General features: G+C 40.1%; 1 protein-coding gene across 2 annotated transcripts in view; it reads left to right on the top strand.

Moving 5' to 3' along the window:
• Positions 1-16320, top strand: part of KCND2 (potassium voltage-gated channel subfamily D member 2) — a 260104-nt gene extending 243784 nt beyond the window's left edge. For both annotated transcript variants that reach the window (XM_030257170.4, XM_072921408.1), the window contains 4 exons: positions 6945-7043; positions 8597-8692; positions 11068-11315; positions 13122-16320. In XM_030257170.4, the coding sequence (XP_030113030.1) occupies positions 6945-7043; positions 8597-8692; positions 11068-11315; positions 13122-13299 (621 nt within the window). In that variant the 3' untranslated portion in view covers positions 13300-16320. The remainder of the gene's footprint in view (positions 1-6944; positions 7044-8596; positions 8693-11067; positions 11316-13121) is intronic.
• Positions 16321-20775: the final 4455 nt, after the last annotated feature.

The following is a 20775-nucleotide window of genomic DNA, read 5'->3' as shown; positions in this document are numbered from 1 at the left end:
CAATCATAAAAATACATTGTTATAATTACCACAAAATCCCACTCTGCAATACAGAAAATGTTGGCAGGATAAGCCAGCTTTCTGCTGCAGTACAGGAAACCCCTTGCAATCAATAGAAACAAAAACAGACAGGGGGTGAGGGGAAAGAAAGGAAAAATCATCTATGCTTATATAAACATTGTTTTCTATCTGATAGTAACGTCCAGGGATCTAGCCTATCCTGAAAAGAAGTGGATGAATAAATAATCCAAACTAGACATTGAAATTCAGGGCATAATTAATTATGCTCTGGAGTCCTACTGTGCCTTCTTCTCAAGCAGTTTTATCAGTACTGAGACAGTTTTGAAAAATGCTATTTGTGGAGATTTTCTCCGCTAGAGACAACTTCAAGAGGTTGTTATTTTGGTTGCCCATTAACTTTGGGCAAAGTTAATGACAGTTTTCTTGTCTTGTATAAAGGGAAGAAAGGGAAGGGAAGGGAAGGGAAGGGAAGGGAAGGGAAGGGAAGGAAGGGAAGGGAAGGGAAGGGAAGGGAAGGGAAGGGAAGGGAAGGGAAGGGAAGGGAAGGGAAGGGAAGGGAAGGGAAGGGAAGGGAAGGGAAGGGAAGGGAAGGGAAGGGAAGGGAAGGGAAGGGAAGGGAAGGGAAGGGAAGGGAAGGGAAGGGAAGGGAAGGGAAGGGAAGGGAAGGGAAGGGAAGGGAAGGGAAGGGAAGGGAAGGGAAGGGAAGGGAAGGGAAGGGAAGGGAAGGGAAGGGAAGGGAAGGGAAGGGAAGGGAAGGGAAGGGAAGGGAAGGGAAGGGAAGGGAAGGGAAGGGAAGGGAAGGGAAGGGAAGGGAAGGGAAGGGAAGGGAAGGGAAGGGAAGGGAAGGGAAGGGAAGGGAAGGGAAGGGAAGGGAAGGGAAGGGAAGGGAAGGGAAGGGAAGGGAAGGGAAGGGAAGGGAAGGGAAGGGAAGGGAAGGGAAGGGAAGGGTTTAGGCACAGCTGGATATAATTTGCTATTCTGTATGTGATAGGTAGCAAGGGCTAAGGTTTGGCAGGAGTCTCACAGTGTCATGTTCACTGGGATGACTAGCAGCCCAGGGAAAGGATAGGAGGAGGCACAGCTTCCCTCTTGGAATGGGTGTCTGGCCACTCCCAGCAGCAGCAATTATGATTATAAAGTATTTCATATCCTGAATGAAATATCCCTTGCTATGTGCCTTTTCCATACATGTCTTTTGGAGACAAGAGCCTTGTGTCCTCTTGGCCAACAAGTGCCTGAGTGCAGGTACATCTGTTCTGCTGTTCATTACCTCAGGAAAAAAAGAGCCTTAATATTAATTGCCCAAGCACTTCTGGCCTTGAGTGACTTTGCATGATGCCCCAACAGAACAGTCAGTTCTGTTCCATCAGTTCCAAAATTTTACTTTAGACATAAAATTCAACCTGAATCTTTCATGCAAGTATGGTCTTCTACCTTCACAAAGCAAAATATATCCCAATGATTGGCTTGGCTTTGTTATTTATTAATTGTACATGATGCATTTATCTGTGAAGTTATGAATAATCAGTTACTAGCTAATTATAAATAGCTCGAGGATAAACTGCAACAACAACTGCTTTACAGCATCTGGAAGTCTAAAACTGAGTGTTTGCAGTAGGAAACCCTGCTAGCTATTTTGACTTCTTTATAAGAGACAAGCTATTAATATCAGGAGTATTGCAGAAATATAACTAACAGTAACTTATTTGGAATTCTACAAAGCATGTAGAATTCATGTTTATTGAACAATAATTTGAATGGACTGTGAGAGTAAGGCATCATTCAAGAAATGTCTGAATCTTATTTAATTCCATGTCCATTAATGTGCAAAGTAAACAGCACTTTCTTCTCTGACATATTGATGTCATGCAAGTTATTGTCAGCTAATATGAAATCAATCATTTTCAATTACTGAAAATTAGACAATCAGAGCATGAAATGTATGATTTTTCACTTAAAATTATTTTTATGATTTTCACTTTTTCATTATTTTTCACTTAAACACAAACACACAGGGTGGTTTTATGAAACACCAAACAAAAATGTAAGTGATTTTTTGGACAATATTTTCCCTTGTTCCAGGAGCCACGGTGTTGTGGTTCAGCACAGACAGGCAGATAAAGCCCACCCTGCTTCTCACTCTCTCTCCTCCCCAGAATGATGGGGTGAAAATCAGAAAGGTAAAAGTGCAAAAATTTGTGGGTGGGGATAAAGACAGTAAAATCTTTTTATAATGAAGGGAAAGAAACCACCAGAGAGGGAGGAAGGAAAGGAAACTCAGGGTAAAAAAGGGATACAAAAGAAAACAATTGCTCAGCATTAAGCCTGTCCCAGAGCTGCCAGTCCCCACCAGCATCCAGCTGTATTGCTGAGCATGATGCCATATGGTGTGCAGTAACCCTCTGGTCTGCTGGGGTCAGTTGTCCCATCTGTGTCCTCCCTAATGCTTTGTCCACCCCCAGCTTCCTCAGTGGGACACTTGGAGGAGCAGAAAAGGCCTTGGCTCAGTGCAAGCACTGCGCAGCAGTAACTAAAACGTCCCTGAATTATAAACACTGTTTTCAGCACAAATCCAAAACACAGCCCCATACCTCCTGTGAAGAAAACCAGCTCTGTCCCAGCCAAAGGCTGTGCACACAGAATGACTGTGAAGGAATTTTAAATTTTAAAGGGAATTTAAAAATTTTAAACAATAATAACTAACAGGTAAGTAATTAATAACTTTTGAGTTTTCATAGTACAACAATTATGTAACCTGGAGAGCAGCAAGACACAACAGGCGTTAAGTACTAAATTACCTGGGCTACCCTGGCTTCTTGCATAGCAAGTTGAAGAGAATCTTGCCAGAAATTATTCCCAGCACTGCCATAAGTCCTGTCCTAAAATCTTCCTGATTAAATGATTCTCTTAAAATAGCTGGACAGCTGAGGGCATCTGAGTGTCAAAAGTTGGATGTTGTAAATACCCCACAGTGCTACATTTAGCTCTACTTAAACCCTTGTGAAAATGAATGTTTATATTTCTAAAACTGACAGAGCTAACTGTTGTTGAATAACAGTGAATTCCCTCTGTGAGGTTTCTATGAATGCAGCCATAGACAAGGATCCAACTCTATGCTGTAAAATCCAAAGCTAGAAAAAAGAATGATATGCATTTAAAAGAGAAGTTCAGTGCAAATACAAGGGACGTGGCAAAAATTAGAGCTGGTCATCAACTTTTTAGGAAGATGGAGATGAGATGATTAGGGTGGAATTTCATTCTCTAGATACTCTGTGAAAGTGGAGGATTTGCAGTTGTTGAAAGGGGCAGTTGCCACTCCCAGTCTGTTATAGATGATAGAAAATGCAGACTACAGGAAAATGCAGCATTTCTGTAACCACAGTTTTCCTGATGTCATCACATGCCTTTCACGGGAGTTCTATCCCCAGTGCACAGCCCTTAAAATCCTGTGGATGGCATGAGCTTTTAATGAGGCCTTGATAGGAAATGTGAGAGGTCACTAGACTGCTCATAGTACAGCTTATATATAAATCAGGCAGAAGCACTGAAAATAAATCTTATCCCTTTAACAGATTTGTAAACACCTCCAGTTTCTGCAGTATTTTCTCTAAGCTGCAGTATAAACACGGAGGCCACAATATCTGCTTCCTTTCTTCCTCTCAGATTTACTGCCTTCTCTTTGGTAAATGATATAAATTCAGGCTATCTGAATGAGTCTCAGTTAGAAAGATGTACGCTATTACTTTCTAGCACACAAAAGCTTTCTAAGAGGCAATAAATTCATACTTGCAAAGCACAAATAAAAAATCTTCACATAGAAAGTACAACCTTCATATTATATGTGTCATAGCACTGATATATTAAGATAGTCTGATGGACTGTTATGTTTTTCATATTTCTTTATTAAATGATGCTGCACCATAATTATTACTTCAATCACTAAAGAGAAAATGAATATGCATGCTAAAAGGAAAAGCAGAACTAATGTATGCTAATGTCCATTCATTACATCTAATGAATCTCCCTGTATAAAGAGCAGACTGAAAAGTACTACAGCTAAAACATTTGTGACTGAAATCACTTATTTATGAAACTCCTCTGAAGGCATTTCCAAAGCATCTTGAACTCCTAAGACTAAACTTTTATATATTTATGAATATAACCAAGTGCACTTGTCCCAGCCCATGACTATTCTGTGGTGCAGGTAAAACTCCTTCCCCCACCCTTCAACCCAGCATATTGGGGTGGCATCACAGGAGCACCACTTTGAAAACAACCTATTTTCTGCCTGCCCAAGGCCCTTTTAATTGCTAGCCCTGACCATGCTGGTAGCCCTGGATGTGCCACCTAAGAGCCCAAGTGAGCCCGGAAGAGTGGGAGCTGTAACAGTTCCCCACACTGGTTGCTCCTGGGGACCCCAGGACAGGTCACCAGGGATCTTTTCTCCTTACCACTAAAACAAGATACATTAACTGTGTTGCTGGAAAACCTGTGTTCACCAAGAAAGTCAATAAACAAATGTGTTATCTTAAAATGGGCAATATATCACTAAATCAATCAATAGTCTCTCATGTGAGCTTTTTGCAAGATGCACATATGTAGAGCATTATTTTCTTTCAGAACAATTAAACAATAAAAAATGTATGAAATAGCATAAGCCAGATTTCAGCCATGTTAGCTATTAGCTGTCATAAATTTCTTGGCTTGCTGTTGAGATCTGTGAGTTTGAGGCTGTGAGTGCAAAGAAATGTGGTGTTGAGCTATTCCTCTAAGTCAGTTAATTATTAATCATAATGCCAGAAATATCTGGTGGCTGCAGTGACCAGGCTGCCTCCATCTCTAAACACATACTGACATTTAATGTCACAGAAATTTAGGGAAGGGGGGGAAATCCTCTCTATTTTTTGAAAATGTCAACAGAGTAAATATCAGATATGAAAATCCCTAATATATCAAAATTGCATTTTCAAGTGCTTCATTGCATCTCCTTCTGTGCTTCAGCAGCCATTTAATTCCAGATGCTACTAGGCACTTGGCTTTCAGAATCAGAAATCTAACCACGAAGATAAACCCAGATTCCATTTTATACACGCAACATGCCACAAAAAATACAGAACTAGGACACCATCCTTTTAATCCCATAAAAATTTCTGTTTTCCACATTAATGGTTGAGAGTCCATTCTTCATGCTTTCCCCTAATTCTGTGTCTTGTACAAAATTCAGTGGATGCAAAATGTCTTTCACTCATGAGCCTCCTTCTACACTGAATGAAAGCCACCTTCACAAGCAATGCGGTTCACCTGAGAAATCACAAATTTCTCTCAGTAATTGATACCTGCAGTCTCTGAAAAATCAGGTTGTGAACAGTCTATGAGTTCATAGAAAATATGATAAGTATTAAGTCTGTTTATACTGACAGACATAAAGAGGTAGGTGGAGGCCGGTGAGGAGTAGTGTCATTCAGGGCTTTGTCTTGGTGCCGTTCAATATGTTCATCAATGACACCAGCAGTGAGATCAGGTGAGCCTCAGCAAGTTTGCAGATGACACAAAGGTGAGCAATACAGTGACACAACAGAAGGAAGAGCTGCTGTCCAGAGGGACCTGGACAAACTTGAGAAGTAGGCCCATAAGACCTTCATGAAAAATCAAAAAATTCAAGTGCAAAGTGCTTGCACCTGGGTCAGGACAATTCCATGGATGAGTCTAGGCTGGCAGAGGAGGTAGTTAAGGGCAGTCCTGTGGATAAGAACCTGGGAGTCCTCGTGGATGTAAAGCTGAAGATGAGCCAGCACTGTGCACTCCCAGCCCAGAAAGCCAACCACATCCTGGACTGCGTCAAAAGCAATGGCCAGGAGGGCAAGGAAGGTGGTTCTCCCACTCTACTCTGTCCTGGTGAGACCCACTCTGGAGTCCTCAGCACAAGAAAGACATGGACCTGTTAGAACAGGTCCAGAGGAAGGTCACAGAGCTAATCCAAGGGCTGCAGCATCTCTCCTGTGAAGACAGGCTGGAGCTCTTCTCCAGCCTGGAGAAGAGATGTCTCCAGGGAGACTTTAGAGCAGCCTTCCTGTACCTAAAAGGGACTTATAGAAAGGAGGGAGAGGGACTTTTACAGGCAGTGACATGACAAGATGCAATGGTTTTAAATTGAAAGAGGGAAGATTTATATCAGATGTTGGAAAGAGAATCGTTATTGAGGGGGCAGCAAGGCACAGAAACAGTTTGCCAGAGAAGTTGTAGATGCCCCACCCCTGGAAGTGTTAAAGGCCAGGCTGGATGGGCCCTGCGCAACCTAATGTAGTGCATGGCATCTCTGCCTATGGTGGGGGTTTGGAACTAGATGACCTTTAAGGCCCCTTCCAACCCAAACCATTCTATGATTCTAAAATGGCCTGGCAAATATTCAGAAACTTAGCTGGGAGACAGCATAAAAACACTATTACATTTTGGTACCCAAAAACCCAGAAGACTCTAAGAAACTCACTCATAGATGTCACAATATTACATTTTTCCTGAACTGTTTATTTCCCTTTAAAGGGATTTTCACTGCAGTAGCAACTGAAATGGGTTCAAAATTCAAATCCATGTTTCTGCCCCACAGGACAACTGCCCAAGGAGAGGCAGTTGAAGCAATGCAAAAACAAAAAAGGGTTGAACTCCCATACTGATTTGTCTAATCCCTTCTCCAAAGTCATTGTTCCTAGTAGCTGATCCATGCAAACAAATGAAAACTTCTATCAAATGCATTTTAAATGGGAAGACACTTGTGATTTGCTCCACCTGGAGGATGGATGCAATGCAGTCTGTCAGTCACTGTGAGATTGGTATTCATAAGCAGCTGATTCCAATTAGCAGTTTTAGATAAACAGGGTGATGGCTATGAGTACAAATGACACTCTTCATTTTGTCTGTTTTCACAGAAAGCCAGGCTCGCTCGAATCCGTGCAGCGAAGAGCGGGAGCGCTAATGCCTACATGCAGAGCAAACGAAATGGTTTGCTGAGTAACCAGCTGCAGCAGGTAATATTTGTGTTCCCTCCAATTCTGGGTTAACCACTTAATGACAGCCTAGCAGTAGTGTATTCTACTTATCACCAGGGCAAGTCACCTTGGGGCTTTGGGCAATGTTGTCTTTTGAGGTAGATTAAGGGAGGATAAACTGGACAATTACTACTGTTACAGGAAGCTTGTGAGATCAATGGTGGAGTATTAAGAGATGAGGGAAATGTCTAGATAGAATGTAACCCATATTTTTGGAGTTAGATCCTGTAGAAGAACTCATTAAGGAAAATACAGAGCATTTGCCTCTTAGGAGGTAGGATGGATTTATCTCACTTGACTTTAAGCAGGTAGAACATGGGTGATAAAACCAGATTTCATGATCAGTAAAGGAAAAGGCAGCTCCTGAATACAGTTTGCACAGAGGGTTGTTGCAGAGTGAAGTGTTCCCTCAAAGTACCTACTTGGGTTTAAGGAGAATCTTGGTGATGACCTCAAATGCAATGTAATCAAATGTTATCTGAAGCAAATTCCCTGCTCAGCCCTGCCACGGAAGCCACGACCAGCAGCTGGGACTGGGGATCTACAGTGACCCACGCTTCTGGGAGACAGCCCCTTGGCTGCTCAAAGCTGTACTCAGCTGAGAAAGACTGCAGACAGAGTGTTTTTTAATCCCTGCCATTTTCTGGCATTTAGGCAATTCCCTGAGGAATACAGGAAGGCTTTTATTCCTCTGTGCCCTTTTTGTGCAATACATGTTAAACAGCCGGATACTTTAACCTATAGCCAGAAGCGGAGGAAGTGGCTGTCTGTCTATCTGTCCTGTCTAGCACAAGAGATGAGCAGTCAGAGCCCTTGTTTCCTCTTCTGCTTGAAAGAACTCAAATATTTGAATTAAAAAGACACCAAATAGCTTAATTACCATGCAGATTTCAAATATCTCATGGTTGAATTGTATTCTTTTCTATTACCCCACTTCCTCCCCTATTTAGTTTTTTGCTTTCTAGTGAATAATTATGAAAGCAATTAATAAACAGTGGATGCTTTCTACTTAATTCTTCATTCTATGTCAGTAACATTTGCTACACGCTTTCTAAACCCAGTAGATTGGGATCACTGACATGAATTTTTGTGTAAGCAGCAATACTACAAATTCTTTAGTGCCATGAAATGATCCTGGGAGGACAGCTATTTTTAGTTTTCTTCAAATGAGGCACATTCTCAGGAAGAACAAATATTTTACTGTAACTTAAATTGATTAAAATTTTAAACATGTGTTGATCCGACATTCAAAGCTTATGTGTTGATTGCATTTGTAAATGGTACTATTTTATCCATGCATAAGAGATCTAAGATGAAAACATTTAAAAGGAAGTGCAAAGAAAGGAAAGAAAATAGTTTGATTAAAAAGAAGCAAAAGCAAATTAAGGTACAAAATAATTTTTAGTATACTTTGTAGACAAAGAGTTGCAGTTATGCTACCATGTGCGATCCAGATTAGTTCTGATCAAATATTTGGATAAGAAGCCTCTTGTTCAAAACTGAGAATAATACAGACTTTTATGTATCAACAGTCCTCGAATGAAGAAGAACAGGCCTTTGTTGGCAAATCTGGCTCTTCCTTTGAAACACAGCACCACCACCTGCTTCACTGCCTGGAAAAAACTACGGTAAGAAAAGAGAACTGTGTTTTTCTGAGAATTGCAACACCAGCCTAGTTTTGAATGTTTTCAGTTCTTTCTTCTAATTAATGAGCCTTTATATTAAAGCAGTTACTGGGAAGAAAAGCCACTTTATCTTATTTTAAGGCTTTATGCCCAGTGCATATAAATAACACAGAGATATAACTTCTGCTATATTTGATGGAGATCACTGTGAAAGTCTTTCTGCTTTTTCTCAAAAAAAAACCCACTCCCCCCAAACAAACAAACAGAGACTTGAATGTACATTCTTTTTTTATTCTGTTGGGTCCTGTTACTGGCCCTGAGTTCCTATGACATATTAACACAAAAATATACACAGCAGTTCCAAGCTGTATTCTGGAGGTGATGCATTCCTAAAATTTTAGTGGGAACTTGACATTTCAGACCCTCAGTATTTGAAATCTGTCATGTTTCTGGTTCATTGTAGAACAGGAAGGGTGGTGTGTCTTTTTTTAAGACTCTCACCATCCTGTGTGGTATAACCATCATGTTACTGAGAAAAAGTATATTTTCTCTTTTCTGTCACTGAAAAGTCAATATGATAAGATCTCACTCACCGTCATAAATGCAGAGTGGGCAATGTTATGGAATTCTGTGAAGATTACATTAATAATGAAACTAATTGCACTAAAAAACATATATTTTACAAATTACTTTCAGCTAATTTAAGAACAGTTAATAAGTATAATTAAATCAATTAACTTGTGCCATTATAGCATTTCAAAATGTTTCCACTCTGTATTAAAAGTTCTGTCAATAAAACTCTTTAATCATTGCTCCATAAAAGTTTTAGGAAGCATAAAATTACTTTTAATCAGACAAATAACAGAATTCTTGGCAAACATACTGCAAGCCCCTGACTGTAATTTCACAAGAGCAATTAGGTTTTTTTTCTCTCTGAATTTTATGCCTACTGTGTGATCATGTTCAAAATCTTGATTGTGAGTGACATATGCCTTACAAAAGTCATTTGTCAAGCAAGTTCTTTTCCTTGTCACTTGAAATTTACATTCTTCAACACCTCTTAATTCACACAAACATATGTCTGAGTGAAGAAGAGAAGAAAAAATGGAAATAAAAATGTTATGCATATAAAGGTATTTCCATTTGTCACAAACACTTGGCTAAAGTTGTTGCTCTCTTTACTTTGTTCACATATTTTATATTGGCCCCATATGGCAATTCTGAAAAACATCAGCACCTTTCCAATTAGAGCAAAATTTTTTATGGGAAAAGTAATTTACCTCATTCTAATACACAAAAATGCAACAAGCTGACAAAATTGATGTGATTCTGAGTAGAGTGTAAAACAATCCAGAAAATGCTCCTTGAACAATTCCTCTAAAACATTGTCAGTATACACAGACTAATTCCAGCAGGAAATTGAAAGAGTTTTCTTGAAAAAGGAGGCTTTTTCAAAATGCATGCAAACATATCTCAATCTCTGCTTAGTTTTAAATAAGTATAAAAACTTCTCCCACTCCCCTGCATTTCCTCCCCTCCCTTGCCACCACAAGCAACATGGACTATTTCACACTCTTTTGCACACGTAGAAAATGTGGGAATTGTGGCTGGGTGTGAAATACTCCCTAATCACTTGAATTAATGCAAATTGGTTATTTGAGTGAATTTGGATTCATCTTTGCAACCACCCTAAAAAACTAGTCTTTGCTGGAATTAAACGCAGACTGCATGAATAAAGAGGACTTCATTTGACTAAAATGCTCAGTCCTCCAAACTGCTTTTGATACATCCATCTACAGTAATTAGGAACTTTTTGGATGCTTTAAAATAAATATCTCATCTCCTTTAATTTCTATTTGTTTATATATTTTTCTGTTAGATAGATGCATACCTCTAAAAATGTTGCTTCAGGTTCTGATTTCTAACATGTAATTCAAAAGGAAGTCTTATAAACTTATCTGGAAATATTCATAAATTTTATTATATTATTGTTCAATATGATAAATCTTATTTATTTTCAACTGACATTTAGAGTGTTTACATAAGCACCACTTGCATTTTATTCATAAACATAATCCTGTTTTCTGGCACTTCAAATATTGCATAGATATTTATAATACAAACTACATTACAACCACATGCTATTTTGCAAAATAATTTGGATTAACATTTTCTTGTTAATTTCGTTCCAATGTTTACATTTGCATTGGTATTCAGCCCAGACTAATATGGGCTAAACACTGTAATCAAGAATAAGCTAACTTTCCCAGTTTATTCAGTTGTGTCAATTTAAGCCGTTAAACAATCATGATTAATACGTTCACTTCAATTATCTTTCTGTGTGTGCTTTGTCCATTCGTTGGATTCCTCTGGGCTAGAACCACGAGTTTGTGGATGAGCAAGTCTACGAAGAGAGCTGTATGGAGGTTTCTACAGTGAACAGACCCCCGAGCCACAGCCCCTCTCTTTCGTCGCAGCAAGGTGTGACCAGCACCTGCTGCTCGCGGAGGCACAAGAAGACGTACCGCATCCCGAACACCGCCATCAGCGGCAGCCGCCCCGGCAGCGTGCAGGAGCTCAGCACCATCCAGATCAGATGTGTGGAGAGGACGCCTCTGTCCAACAGGTACCTCATGTGCACAGCACACCGAGAGCTGAGGCCCCTGCCTTTGATAGGGAGCAGATGCAAACGCCTTGTGGCCTGCATAGGGAGGTGATGAGGATAAAGATGAGAGTCCAATACTCATCTACAAATGGGTACTGGTACTGAAATATTCTGCATTTCCTTTGCTTCATGCTTAATCCAAAATGATAGAATAGTCTCTCTATCCATTTTTGCCCTCTCAGGCCCTCCTCACAACCTACCGTGCCCTATTTGCAGCAAACAGCATCCAGAGACCCCAAGTAGAAGAGAGCACCAAATACTATATGCTGTAAACAAGTGCATTAGAAGAAAAATTTCACATAGAAAAATGTCCAGTTTAGATATACGACATGAGCAACTGCTCTATCTACCCCTTCTTGCCTCAGAGGCATATGAAATAAGATTTCTTTGCATTTCTGCAGAGCAGAGAAATAAAACTGATTCCCAGAGTCCTAAGTGTAATAGTCATAGGGAAGACTCTTCTAAATAAAAAAAATATGGAATGGATAAGAAAAATGTATTTCCTAGTTTGAGGAGTTATTACAAAAGTGAGGAAAGTGCAGTTTAAGTGTCTAATTCACTGAATCTCCCTGTACTCTCAAAAGTAAAAAGTATTTGGCTTTCACATATATCCAAATATCACCTCTGAGAACACAGCAAAGGTCTCAGGAGACACAGGGACATAGGAGTGTTTTCTATTGATCTCACACATACCACCCTTTAATAGAGAAGCATTTTCAGTACAAGTTGCTATAGAGATTGTCTTGTTAAACTACATTTTGAGTAGCTTATTTTGTATAGTTGCTACATTTGGATTTCACTTCCATGAACAATCCAACAGCTTGGAACTCTTGAAACTACTGAAGTTTTTCAGCTTGTATGAAATGAAACCTCCTGGCCAGCACAAAGCTCAAATCTATCTTATTTTTTCAGGAAATACTCTGCCTGGATCCATTCTTTTTCTGCTAGAGGACTTGCCTGCATAATACTTCCAGACTCTATGTATATAAAAACCAAAACCACCAGCTTTGTGCTAGAAAACAAAAACACAAGCACAAAATGCTAGTTTCACCTCAAAATAGTCTGAATTTTTCAAGTCTTTTACTATGGGGTGGTACTGCAGCAACTCCATGAACGTATATACACAAATGAACTTAATTAGTGCATATAATAGAGTGTCTTATTATTGAGTAAACAGAATATGCACAGAATCACAGAACCACTAGGGCTGGAAAAAACCTCCAAGATCATTAAAGCCAATTATTAACCTGGCACCACCATGTTCACCACTAAATGACATTTCCAAGAGCCACATCTACATTCCTTTTGAACATTTCCAAGGGTAGTGATTAAACCACTTCCCTTGGCAGCCTGTTCCAATGTCTGACAGCCATTTCGGTGAAGAAACTATTCCTAATATACAAATGTTTTAAGCATCATATTGAGGAATATTCAGGAGACTTGGACTGGCCCCTAGTTTCCACTTTCCTTATAATGAGCAACTTGGCAATGACAGCTTTGCAACGCTTCCCCTGTTCAGAAACACAGGTGACTGGCCAAGAAGTGCTGAAATGGGGGGAGGAAGGAAGGGAGAAAGGGACATGGACATGAGCATAGCCATGGACCAGCTGCTGCTGGGGTACAGGGCAGTGGGGTGGTGCTGCTCTGTACTTAGAGCTCTCCAGTGGGGCAGGATGGAGATGGCTGGCTGAGAGAATGGAATCAGGCTCGAGAGGTTTGTGGTAACGTGGACTTTCATTCTTCATGGATTTTTGTTTCTTCCTCCAGCCGTTCCAGCTTAAATGCCAAAGTGGAAGAGTGCGTTAAACTAAACTGTGAGCAGCCTTACGTCACAACAGCAATAATCAGCATCCCAACACCTCCTGTCACCACACCTGAAGGAGATGATAGGCCAGACTCTCCCGAGTATTCGGGAGGAAACATTGTCAGAGTATCTGCATTATAAAACAAGGAATTATTTATAAATTAGCATAAAGACCACTTGCAAGCTGAGCTCGAGCAGTGAAAAACGAGTCGTGAGGAATGAGAGAGCTGACAAAGACATCGCCCCTTGACGAGTGTGCCAGTGGCCGCAGAGCAAGAGGTTCAGGAGAAACAAACTTTGTGGGTTTTGATGTCGTAGGGTGTGAACCAAAAGGAGTTTCTTACCCCCTGTCTGAACTGACGTGTGGTGGAATCTTCTGTCACCATCCTGACTTACTATATGAGCACAATGAAATGTCCCCATTGATGCTTCTTCTTATCATGAAAGCTCTTTTTAGAAAAAAACACAAATGAAAAAATAGAAACCTATGTTCCTGCTGAATGCAAAACAACAAGAAACATTTTGATAACATGTCCTTTTTTTTCCCTGTTAATAAACCACAAACTTGTTGAAGAACTGTCAAAAAATGAATGAAAACATGCTCATATGAAACATGTTTGTACTGACTGAAAGAACTACAACCATAATGCATGCTGAAATTATTTGAAGCTGTGATCTGAGTTTACTTTTGTTGTTTTTCAGATTAGGCATGATAAAATAATACTGTAGAAAGGGGCATTTCCGTGCACTTACAACAAGCTGATTGTTAATGTTCCATGGTAGTTGTACAAATAACTTCCCTTTGAAAAATGCAGTATTTCTTACTCAAACACTCATTAGTGAACTAAAGGTGTTCAGTTAGTTCAATATTTACTATTGTTTTATCTTGCTTCCTAGGCACTGTTACAACTGCAATAAGTCATTGTACACCTGTTGTATCAGGAATCAGGATTTTTTTTAAGGTATTTTACACAACTTCATCTACACTATAAACTTCTAATGGCAAACATTTAAATAATCTTACAGCCAAACTTTGCACCACAAATTGCTATTCAGTCATTGTTTCTTTTGTTCAATGTTCTCCATTTCTCTGACACTTCGTTGCCCACTCCAACATAACTGTATCAGTTGGGATTTCAAGGACACTGATGAATCAACAGTCCATTCTTCCATAGACAACTTGTCTACTTCTGTATTTTCAGAACAAACTTCTTGTCACAGTTAACTGCTACAGGAGCAATCCTATTTGAATTTAAATTACCACAAATGTTTTCTGGGGATCAGTTAACACTTGTCTCCAAATGCTCCTTTCTTAAATTCTGCAGCATCCAGAGTACTAGCTACACTGGAAGATACTGAAGGACATTCATTAAAAATGATGGCTAAATTATTTTTGTAATTATCTGTAAACTTGCATCTTAAAATTTGTTTGAGAATTTATATTGTGTGAAAAATATTTAATTACCTAAGAACAATGATAGAATAATGGATTGAGTCCCAAAGCTATAAAAATATAATTGATTTCAATTGGAATTTGCCTACATGGGCAGGCCTAAAAGCTAATATGAAGACTTTACAAGTTAAGGCTTCTTGGCTTCATTTATAAAAGACATTATCAGAAACCTTTCCGATAAAAAAGTGTAATTTTTCTTCATGACAGTACATTAGATGTATCATAATGCTTCTTATATTCATGACATACCATACATCATATACATCAAATATACACAGAATAAGTGCATATCAATACATACATATATACATCAAAAACACCGGATCAGAAATAATTGCATGTCTGCAAAATAAAATATGCATATAAATCAAAATGCTCAGTGCATTAGATGCCATTACAATAAATGATTAACACAGTTATTTAATAGTTTAAGTAGCGTATGTTTCAGTATAGTATTTGCTAGCATTCTACTGACCTGAAAATTTACATTAAAATACCCACTAAAAACTGAAACTTGCTGATGATACACTTTTTCTTGCACACAAATACTGGTCTTTCTCTCTACCTGTCAACAGTGAAGAGTAGATGATAGACTATCATGCTACAGTATATACACCAAAGTACAGCATCATATATTAGAATTAAACTGCAAGTAAAAAGAGTAGATAATGCCATTCATTACTCTTTTATCATATCATTTGCTTATTCTGAAGTTAATGCCGTCTTGGTTAATTTGCAATTAACTTCCCAATTTTTTTTTTTAAATCAGAAGGGTTTACTCATTATAAACTGAGCTTCTCAATTTCTTTCAAAGATCAGAGAGCAGAGGCACGGGCTGTGCTCTGAGCCAGAGGAAGGGCACTCCTGAGCAGCCCTGCCTAAGTCCATTACCCAGCACTACTCTCTTCCACCCTGCAGTAGATCTGCTGAAGCTGGTAGGTTACGTAAACTTTAATGGATTTAAAGGAGAGGCAGAACACATCAGAGTTTTTACTTGCATCCTACTTCTATGCATGGTTACTCATATTGGTCCCCCCCACCTTTTGCCAAAGAATTATTGATACAAAAACTGCCTTGATGTCAGCAAACTGCAACAACTTCTTCATGTCACATGGTACTTCATGACTACTTATATCAGTTAAATAATGCAAAGGGGCAGTTACCAAACCTACTTTGGTACAGACTACACACAACCCAGGAAACCTACTGACTCCATCAGGTCATGTGTCTTTTAAAAGCTCTTTATTCTCCCGTTCATAGGCTCTAGAAAGAATGCACTACAGCAATACACTTGCATAACAGTTATACCCCTGAAGCAACTTGTATTTTCATTTTTAAAATGCAGCTTAAGAGATAATTTAGTATGATTTTTCAGAATTCCAGTCCTGTCTCCTATTTCCATATATCACACGCAAAACCATTAATTTATTCTGAATTTGGGAAATACACATTTTTTTGGTGTTTTAGGTGATTTAAATGCTGTTTTGGTAGTGAATGACTGTTGATGACTGTGTAAAATGCATCTGTACTGTACATGAAATGTAATTATTTCTGTGTATCATACAAAGAAACCAAGGTTGTTGTTTTGACAATTATGTTTGACAGTCATATATCGTATTTCAGAAGGCAGCATAATACAAGTGTTATGCTGAATAAATAGACATTTGAGGAATATTTAAATAAAACATCTGCATGCTTGAATGGGTCAACTTGGTTTTGCAATAACTTATTAATGAAACTTTTTTCCCCCTCTAATAATTTGGAAGGAACACTTAATCTGACATCAGCAAATGTCCTAGACAGTAATTCCAAGCAAGATGTGAGTTTATCTAAACCATACTAGAGCCATCAAGACCAGGATGCCACAGCTCCACTGCAGAGTTGCCCTTCTGCTGAGGGACCAGCCATCACCTTTCCCTTTCCAGCCTGCATCAGCAGAGAAAACTGGAGCATTTCCAGCAGTATGAACTCTTTATCTGTACTTTAAAAAATGTCCCTTATGTACATCCAAAAAACCAAGCTGCTCCGCTGAACTTTTCATACCTGGTATCAAATTCCCTTGATAAAATATTAGTGCACAAAGATCAAACTTTTTGCAGCTTAAGAGCAGGTAACAACACCCCATGGATCACTAATACACAGCAGCTAGGTGCAGACGATGCCGATCAACCCTGGTGTACCTGATGGTTGCCTCTGCGAGGAGCTCACTGCTCTGGATAAGGAGGAAAGATAACAGATAACACCTGACTGTGAACAATCCCAGAGCATTTCTGACAACAATTGTCCTCTCATAGAATAGCTACAGAAGGCAAACTAAAAATGTGCACTTTACATTTTGAAGTCGTGGATATACTCTTGGTGGAAGTGCACAAGAGAAGGCTTTCACAGCAGAGAACCCCGATGGAGCCTCAGCTGCTGCAGAGAGAAGGGGGCCTTCAGAAAAGAAGCTGATCTGGAGGAGGACAAATTACTGAAGCCACAGGATCATTAAATTTTGGGTAGGGAGCATGCTTAGGAGGTCATAGGCTCTCTATTCTGCACCTGTGGCCCACCAGGGCTTTATTTTACAACTGACTGGGAATATTTTCACCTGTTCTAGAGGAGCCATCAGCTGACGGGATATAAAAACATGTGGCTAAAAGAGTAGGAGTATCAGGAGTGAACACTATACATAGATTGGCAATGTCCAGAAATATATGGAATTACCCAGCAGCTTAGTTTCTTACCTGCCTATATCATCTAGTTGTCTATTTTACAGTATCTGTGCACAAGAAACAACTGAAGTGGGGGAGTGCTGAATAAACAGAAGTGGATATATAAAAATTCTCAAAAGTTTAGGACATCACTTTTTTTTTAACAGGAAGTAGTCAATCATACACAAGTCGGAAAGTTTTAGCTACAATCTCACTTCAACAATAGCATTTTGCATTAATTAAATGCAATGTTTGTGTGGGCTGACAACACTGCCAGGATGCCAGATATCCACTAAAGCCACTCTATCAGTTCCCTTCTCAGCTGGGCAGGGAAGAGAAAATATAATAAAACAATACATCTTGGGATGGGATAAAGGCAGGGAGAGATCCGTCACTGACTTCTGTAATAGGAAAAACAGGCTTCACTTGGTGCAATTCATTACCAATCAAATCCAAATAGCAGAATAAAAAATAAAACATTTTTCCCCCATCCTTCCCTTTTTTCCAAACTCAGCTTTATTCCTGAACTCTACCTCCTCCTCCTCAGAGGTGCAGGGAGACAGGAAATGAAATCTGTGGCCAGTTCATCATGTGTTTTCTGATGCTCCTTCATCCTCCCAGGAAGGGCTCCTCACGCTTTTTACCTGCTCCAGTACGGGGCCCCTTCCATGGGAGATGGTTCTTCCCAAACTTCTCGAAGGAGAGTCCTTCCCATGGACTGCAGTTCTTCATCCACACTGCTCCAGTGTGGATCCCCCCCAGAGTTACACACAGCTGCCATCAGACCTGCTCCAGTGGGGTCTATGCACAAGGTCACAGCATCCTTCAGGCATCCACCTGCTCTGCTCTGGTGTGGGGCTCCCCACAGGCTGCAGTGGATCTCTGCTCCCACCATGGACCTCCACGGGCTGCAGGGACACAGCCTATTGCTCCATGGGCTGCACCACAGGCAGCAGGGGAACCTCTGCTCTGGTACCTGGAGCACCTCCTGCCCCTCCTTCTTCACTGACCTTGGTGTCTGCAGAGCAGCTCCTCTCACTCCTCTCTCCAGCTGCACTTGCTGTTGCTGCAACCACTTTTTCTGCTTCTTAAATTGCTGTCCCAGAGTGTTACCTCTGTCACTGAAGGGCTTGGCCTTGTCCAGCAGTGGGTCTGTGATGGAACTGGTTGGCTCTGGCTCTTTCAGACACAGGGGAAGCTTCTCAGATTCTCAAAGAAATCACCCCATAGTCTCCCCACTACCATGCCATGCAAACCCTTAGTATTTCAATGTCCTAAGACTTTAATAATCTGAGTTTTTCTGCACAGTTTACAGAATCACAGAATATTCTGAGCTGGAAGGGACACACAAGGACCAAGTCCAACCCTTAAGTGAATGGCCCATATAAGGATTGAGTTTGCAACCTTAGCATAAGTAGCACCACGCTCTGAGACCAAATACAATGCTTTCACAATAAAAACTTTAAAAGTTATTTATAAATCACTTCCTCCACATTTAACTATACAGCTGCTGTAACCAACAGCCTCTCTTTTTACAATGAATTCTTTAGATATTCCCTTATATTCATATATGCTTTTACAAAATGAAAAGCTATAAAGGAGAAAATATAGCTCTTTCCTTCCAAAAATCTTGTCATACAGCCTGTTGGCAGATGAATCAATACCTTATCCAAGGACCAGAAATAGTGATTTTTGCCTCCTAAAAGTATTCTCAGCCCCACAGCAACAGGCACAGTCCCGGGGACTTGGTACAGTCACTGTGCTGAAGACAAAACTTGGTGCTGGCAGGAAGTGACCCCTTTTTCTGATACAGTTGCACCCCTTGAGTGCTCTCTGAATAATGTTAAGGAACATCTCTGTAGTTGCTTGCTGCAACAAGAAAGATTTAGCTCATTACACTTCATGCTGCAGAGAACAAAAACCACACCATCCTTCTCCAAGTACTCCTGTAAAACTGAGGAAAAAAGAAAATAAGAGGAAGTAGTTTTTACTGTCTCAAGTATCTCTAAATGTTCCTGTCTTGCCAGGCAGCCTCTCTCCTACACAAATTCTAAAGCTCTACAGGAAAAAAGCAGGCTCACCGCAGCCTAGCCAATTAATTTTAAGACTCTTTGAAGAAGCTCTAGAAAAACAGGCACCTCAAAGCCTGAGCAGCCAACGAAAAAAATTCTTGGAGTGCTCCAATTTACAGATGAGACCTATTTCTGCAAATGTGGTTAAATACTCAAAATAAAAATATTCTTTCCCAGAATATAAAGAGGCTCAGGATTTGGGTAGCCAAGCCCAAGTGAGGTTTTCCTGACTGTAAATGTTCATTGTTGTGGGGGTCCATAAACACTGCTTTGGGAGGTTGGTTCTGTGTCAAAGGAGGCCTCCCCAAAGCAATCTCTCTGCTGCTAAAGAAACCTGACTACACCTGAAGGTAGTGCTTCCTCAGCACCCCGACAGCTTAAAAACAAATGACCTGAGCTCTAAGTATCTCTAAATCCCAACACTACCCCCTTGCTCAGCTGGCCAATGAGCTCCAACCTGGACACAAGAAGATACATAGGCAACCCCCCCATGATAGTCCCAACAATCCTTGTATGGAAAGACTAGGAATATTTGAAGCACGGCTAAGGGAGCTTCCACAGACACTCCTGGGGTAAAACTTTAAGCACTAAGGTTTCCTGGAAAAGGGGAATTTTATATTTGTTTTTACATTTCTTTTTTTACATTACTTAACTGAAATTCTCTACATTCAGCAGTAATTCACTGCCAAATGTAGCTGCGTACACGTAATCCATAATCAAGATTCCATAATTTGTGGTTTGTGTGGACTTTTTTTTTTTGGTTTTTAAACATTTGGTTTTTAAACAGGGGCAAATGATGACTCAATGCACTGTGTAGCCCCACTGGTCCCAGTAGCACTGTGAAGCCTGGAGTTGCTGTGCACTCCCACTTTGTCAGACACCTGCTCCTTAGCACTGTAACTTCCTTAGCAGGACCTCACCTAGCTCAGGCATCGCTACCCCGGCTGAGCAGTGGGAGGGCTGGAACTCGGCTCTATCTGCGCAGCAACACCGGGCCAAGGCTTCCCAAGCAGAGCGTAAGAAAGTATTCCTGACAAAGACACTCCAAGCAAAATTTTGGGATGGTCTCTCATTTTATCTTCTTTTTACCTCTCAAAATAAGTATTAGCATCTATAGAAGTACAAAAGCAGAAAGGTAATCTTGCTTGCAATAGTACCCTTGAAGTAATTATACCCAAAGCAGACTCCTAAAAAGCAAACAGCCCACACAACTGAAGAGCTTAATTTTACAAGCCCTTAAGAAGTTTTCTCAGAAGCAATTAAAAAAAAAAGAAAATTGCACTAACATTGCAGTTTCTCCACAACAGAGTAAGTCAAGTGGGTAAAGACAAGTCAAATTAACTCGCACTAGCAGGAGGATCCTCCCAATGCCCATCCAAAGCACTCCCACTCTAGGACT

Source organism: Taeniopygia guttata, chromosome 1A, assembly GCF_048771995.1.
Source record: "Taeniopygia guttata chromosome 1A, bTaeGut7.mat, whole genome shotgun sequence".
NCBI classification, from domain to species: domain Eukaryota; kingdom Metazoa; phylum Chordata; class Aves; order Passeriformes; family Estrildidae; genus Taeniopygia; species Taeniopygia guttata.
Note: the sequence above shows the minus strand (reverse complement) of the source record. Positions and strands in the feature narration are given on the sequence as shown.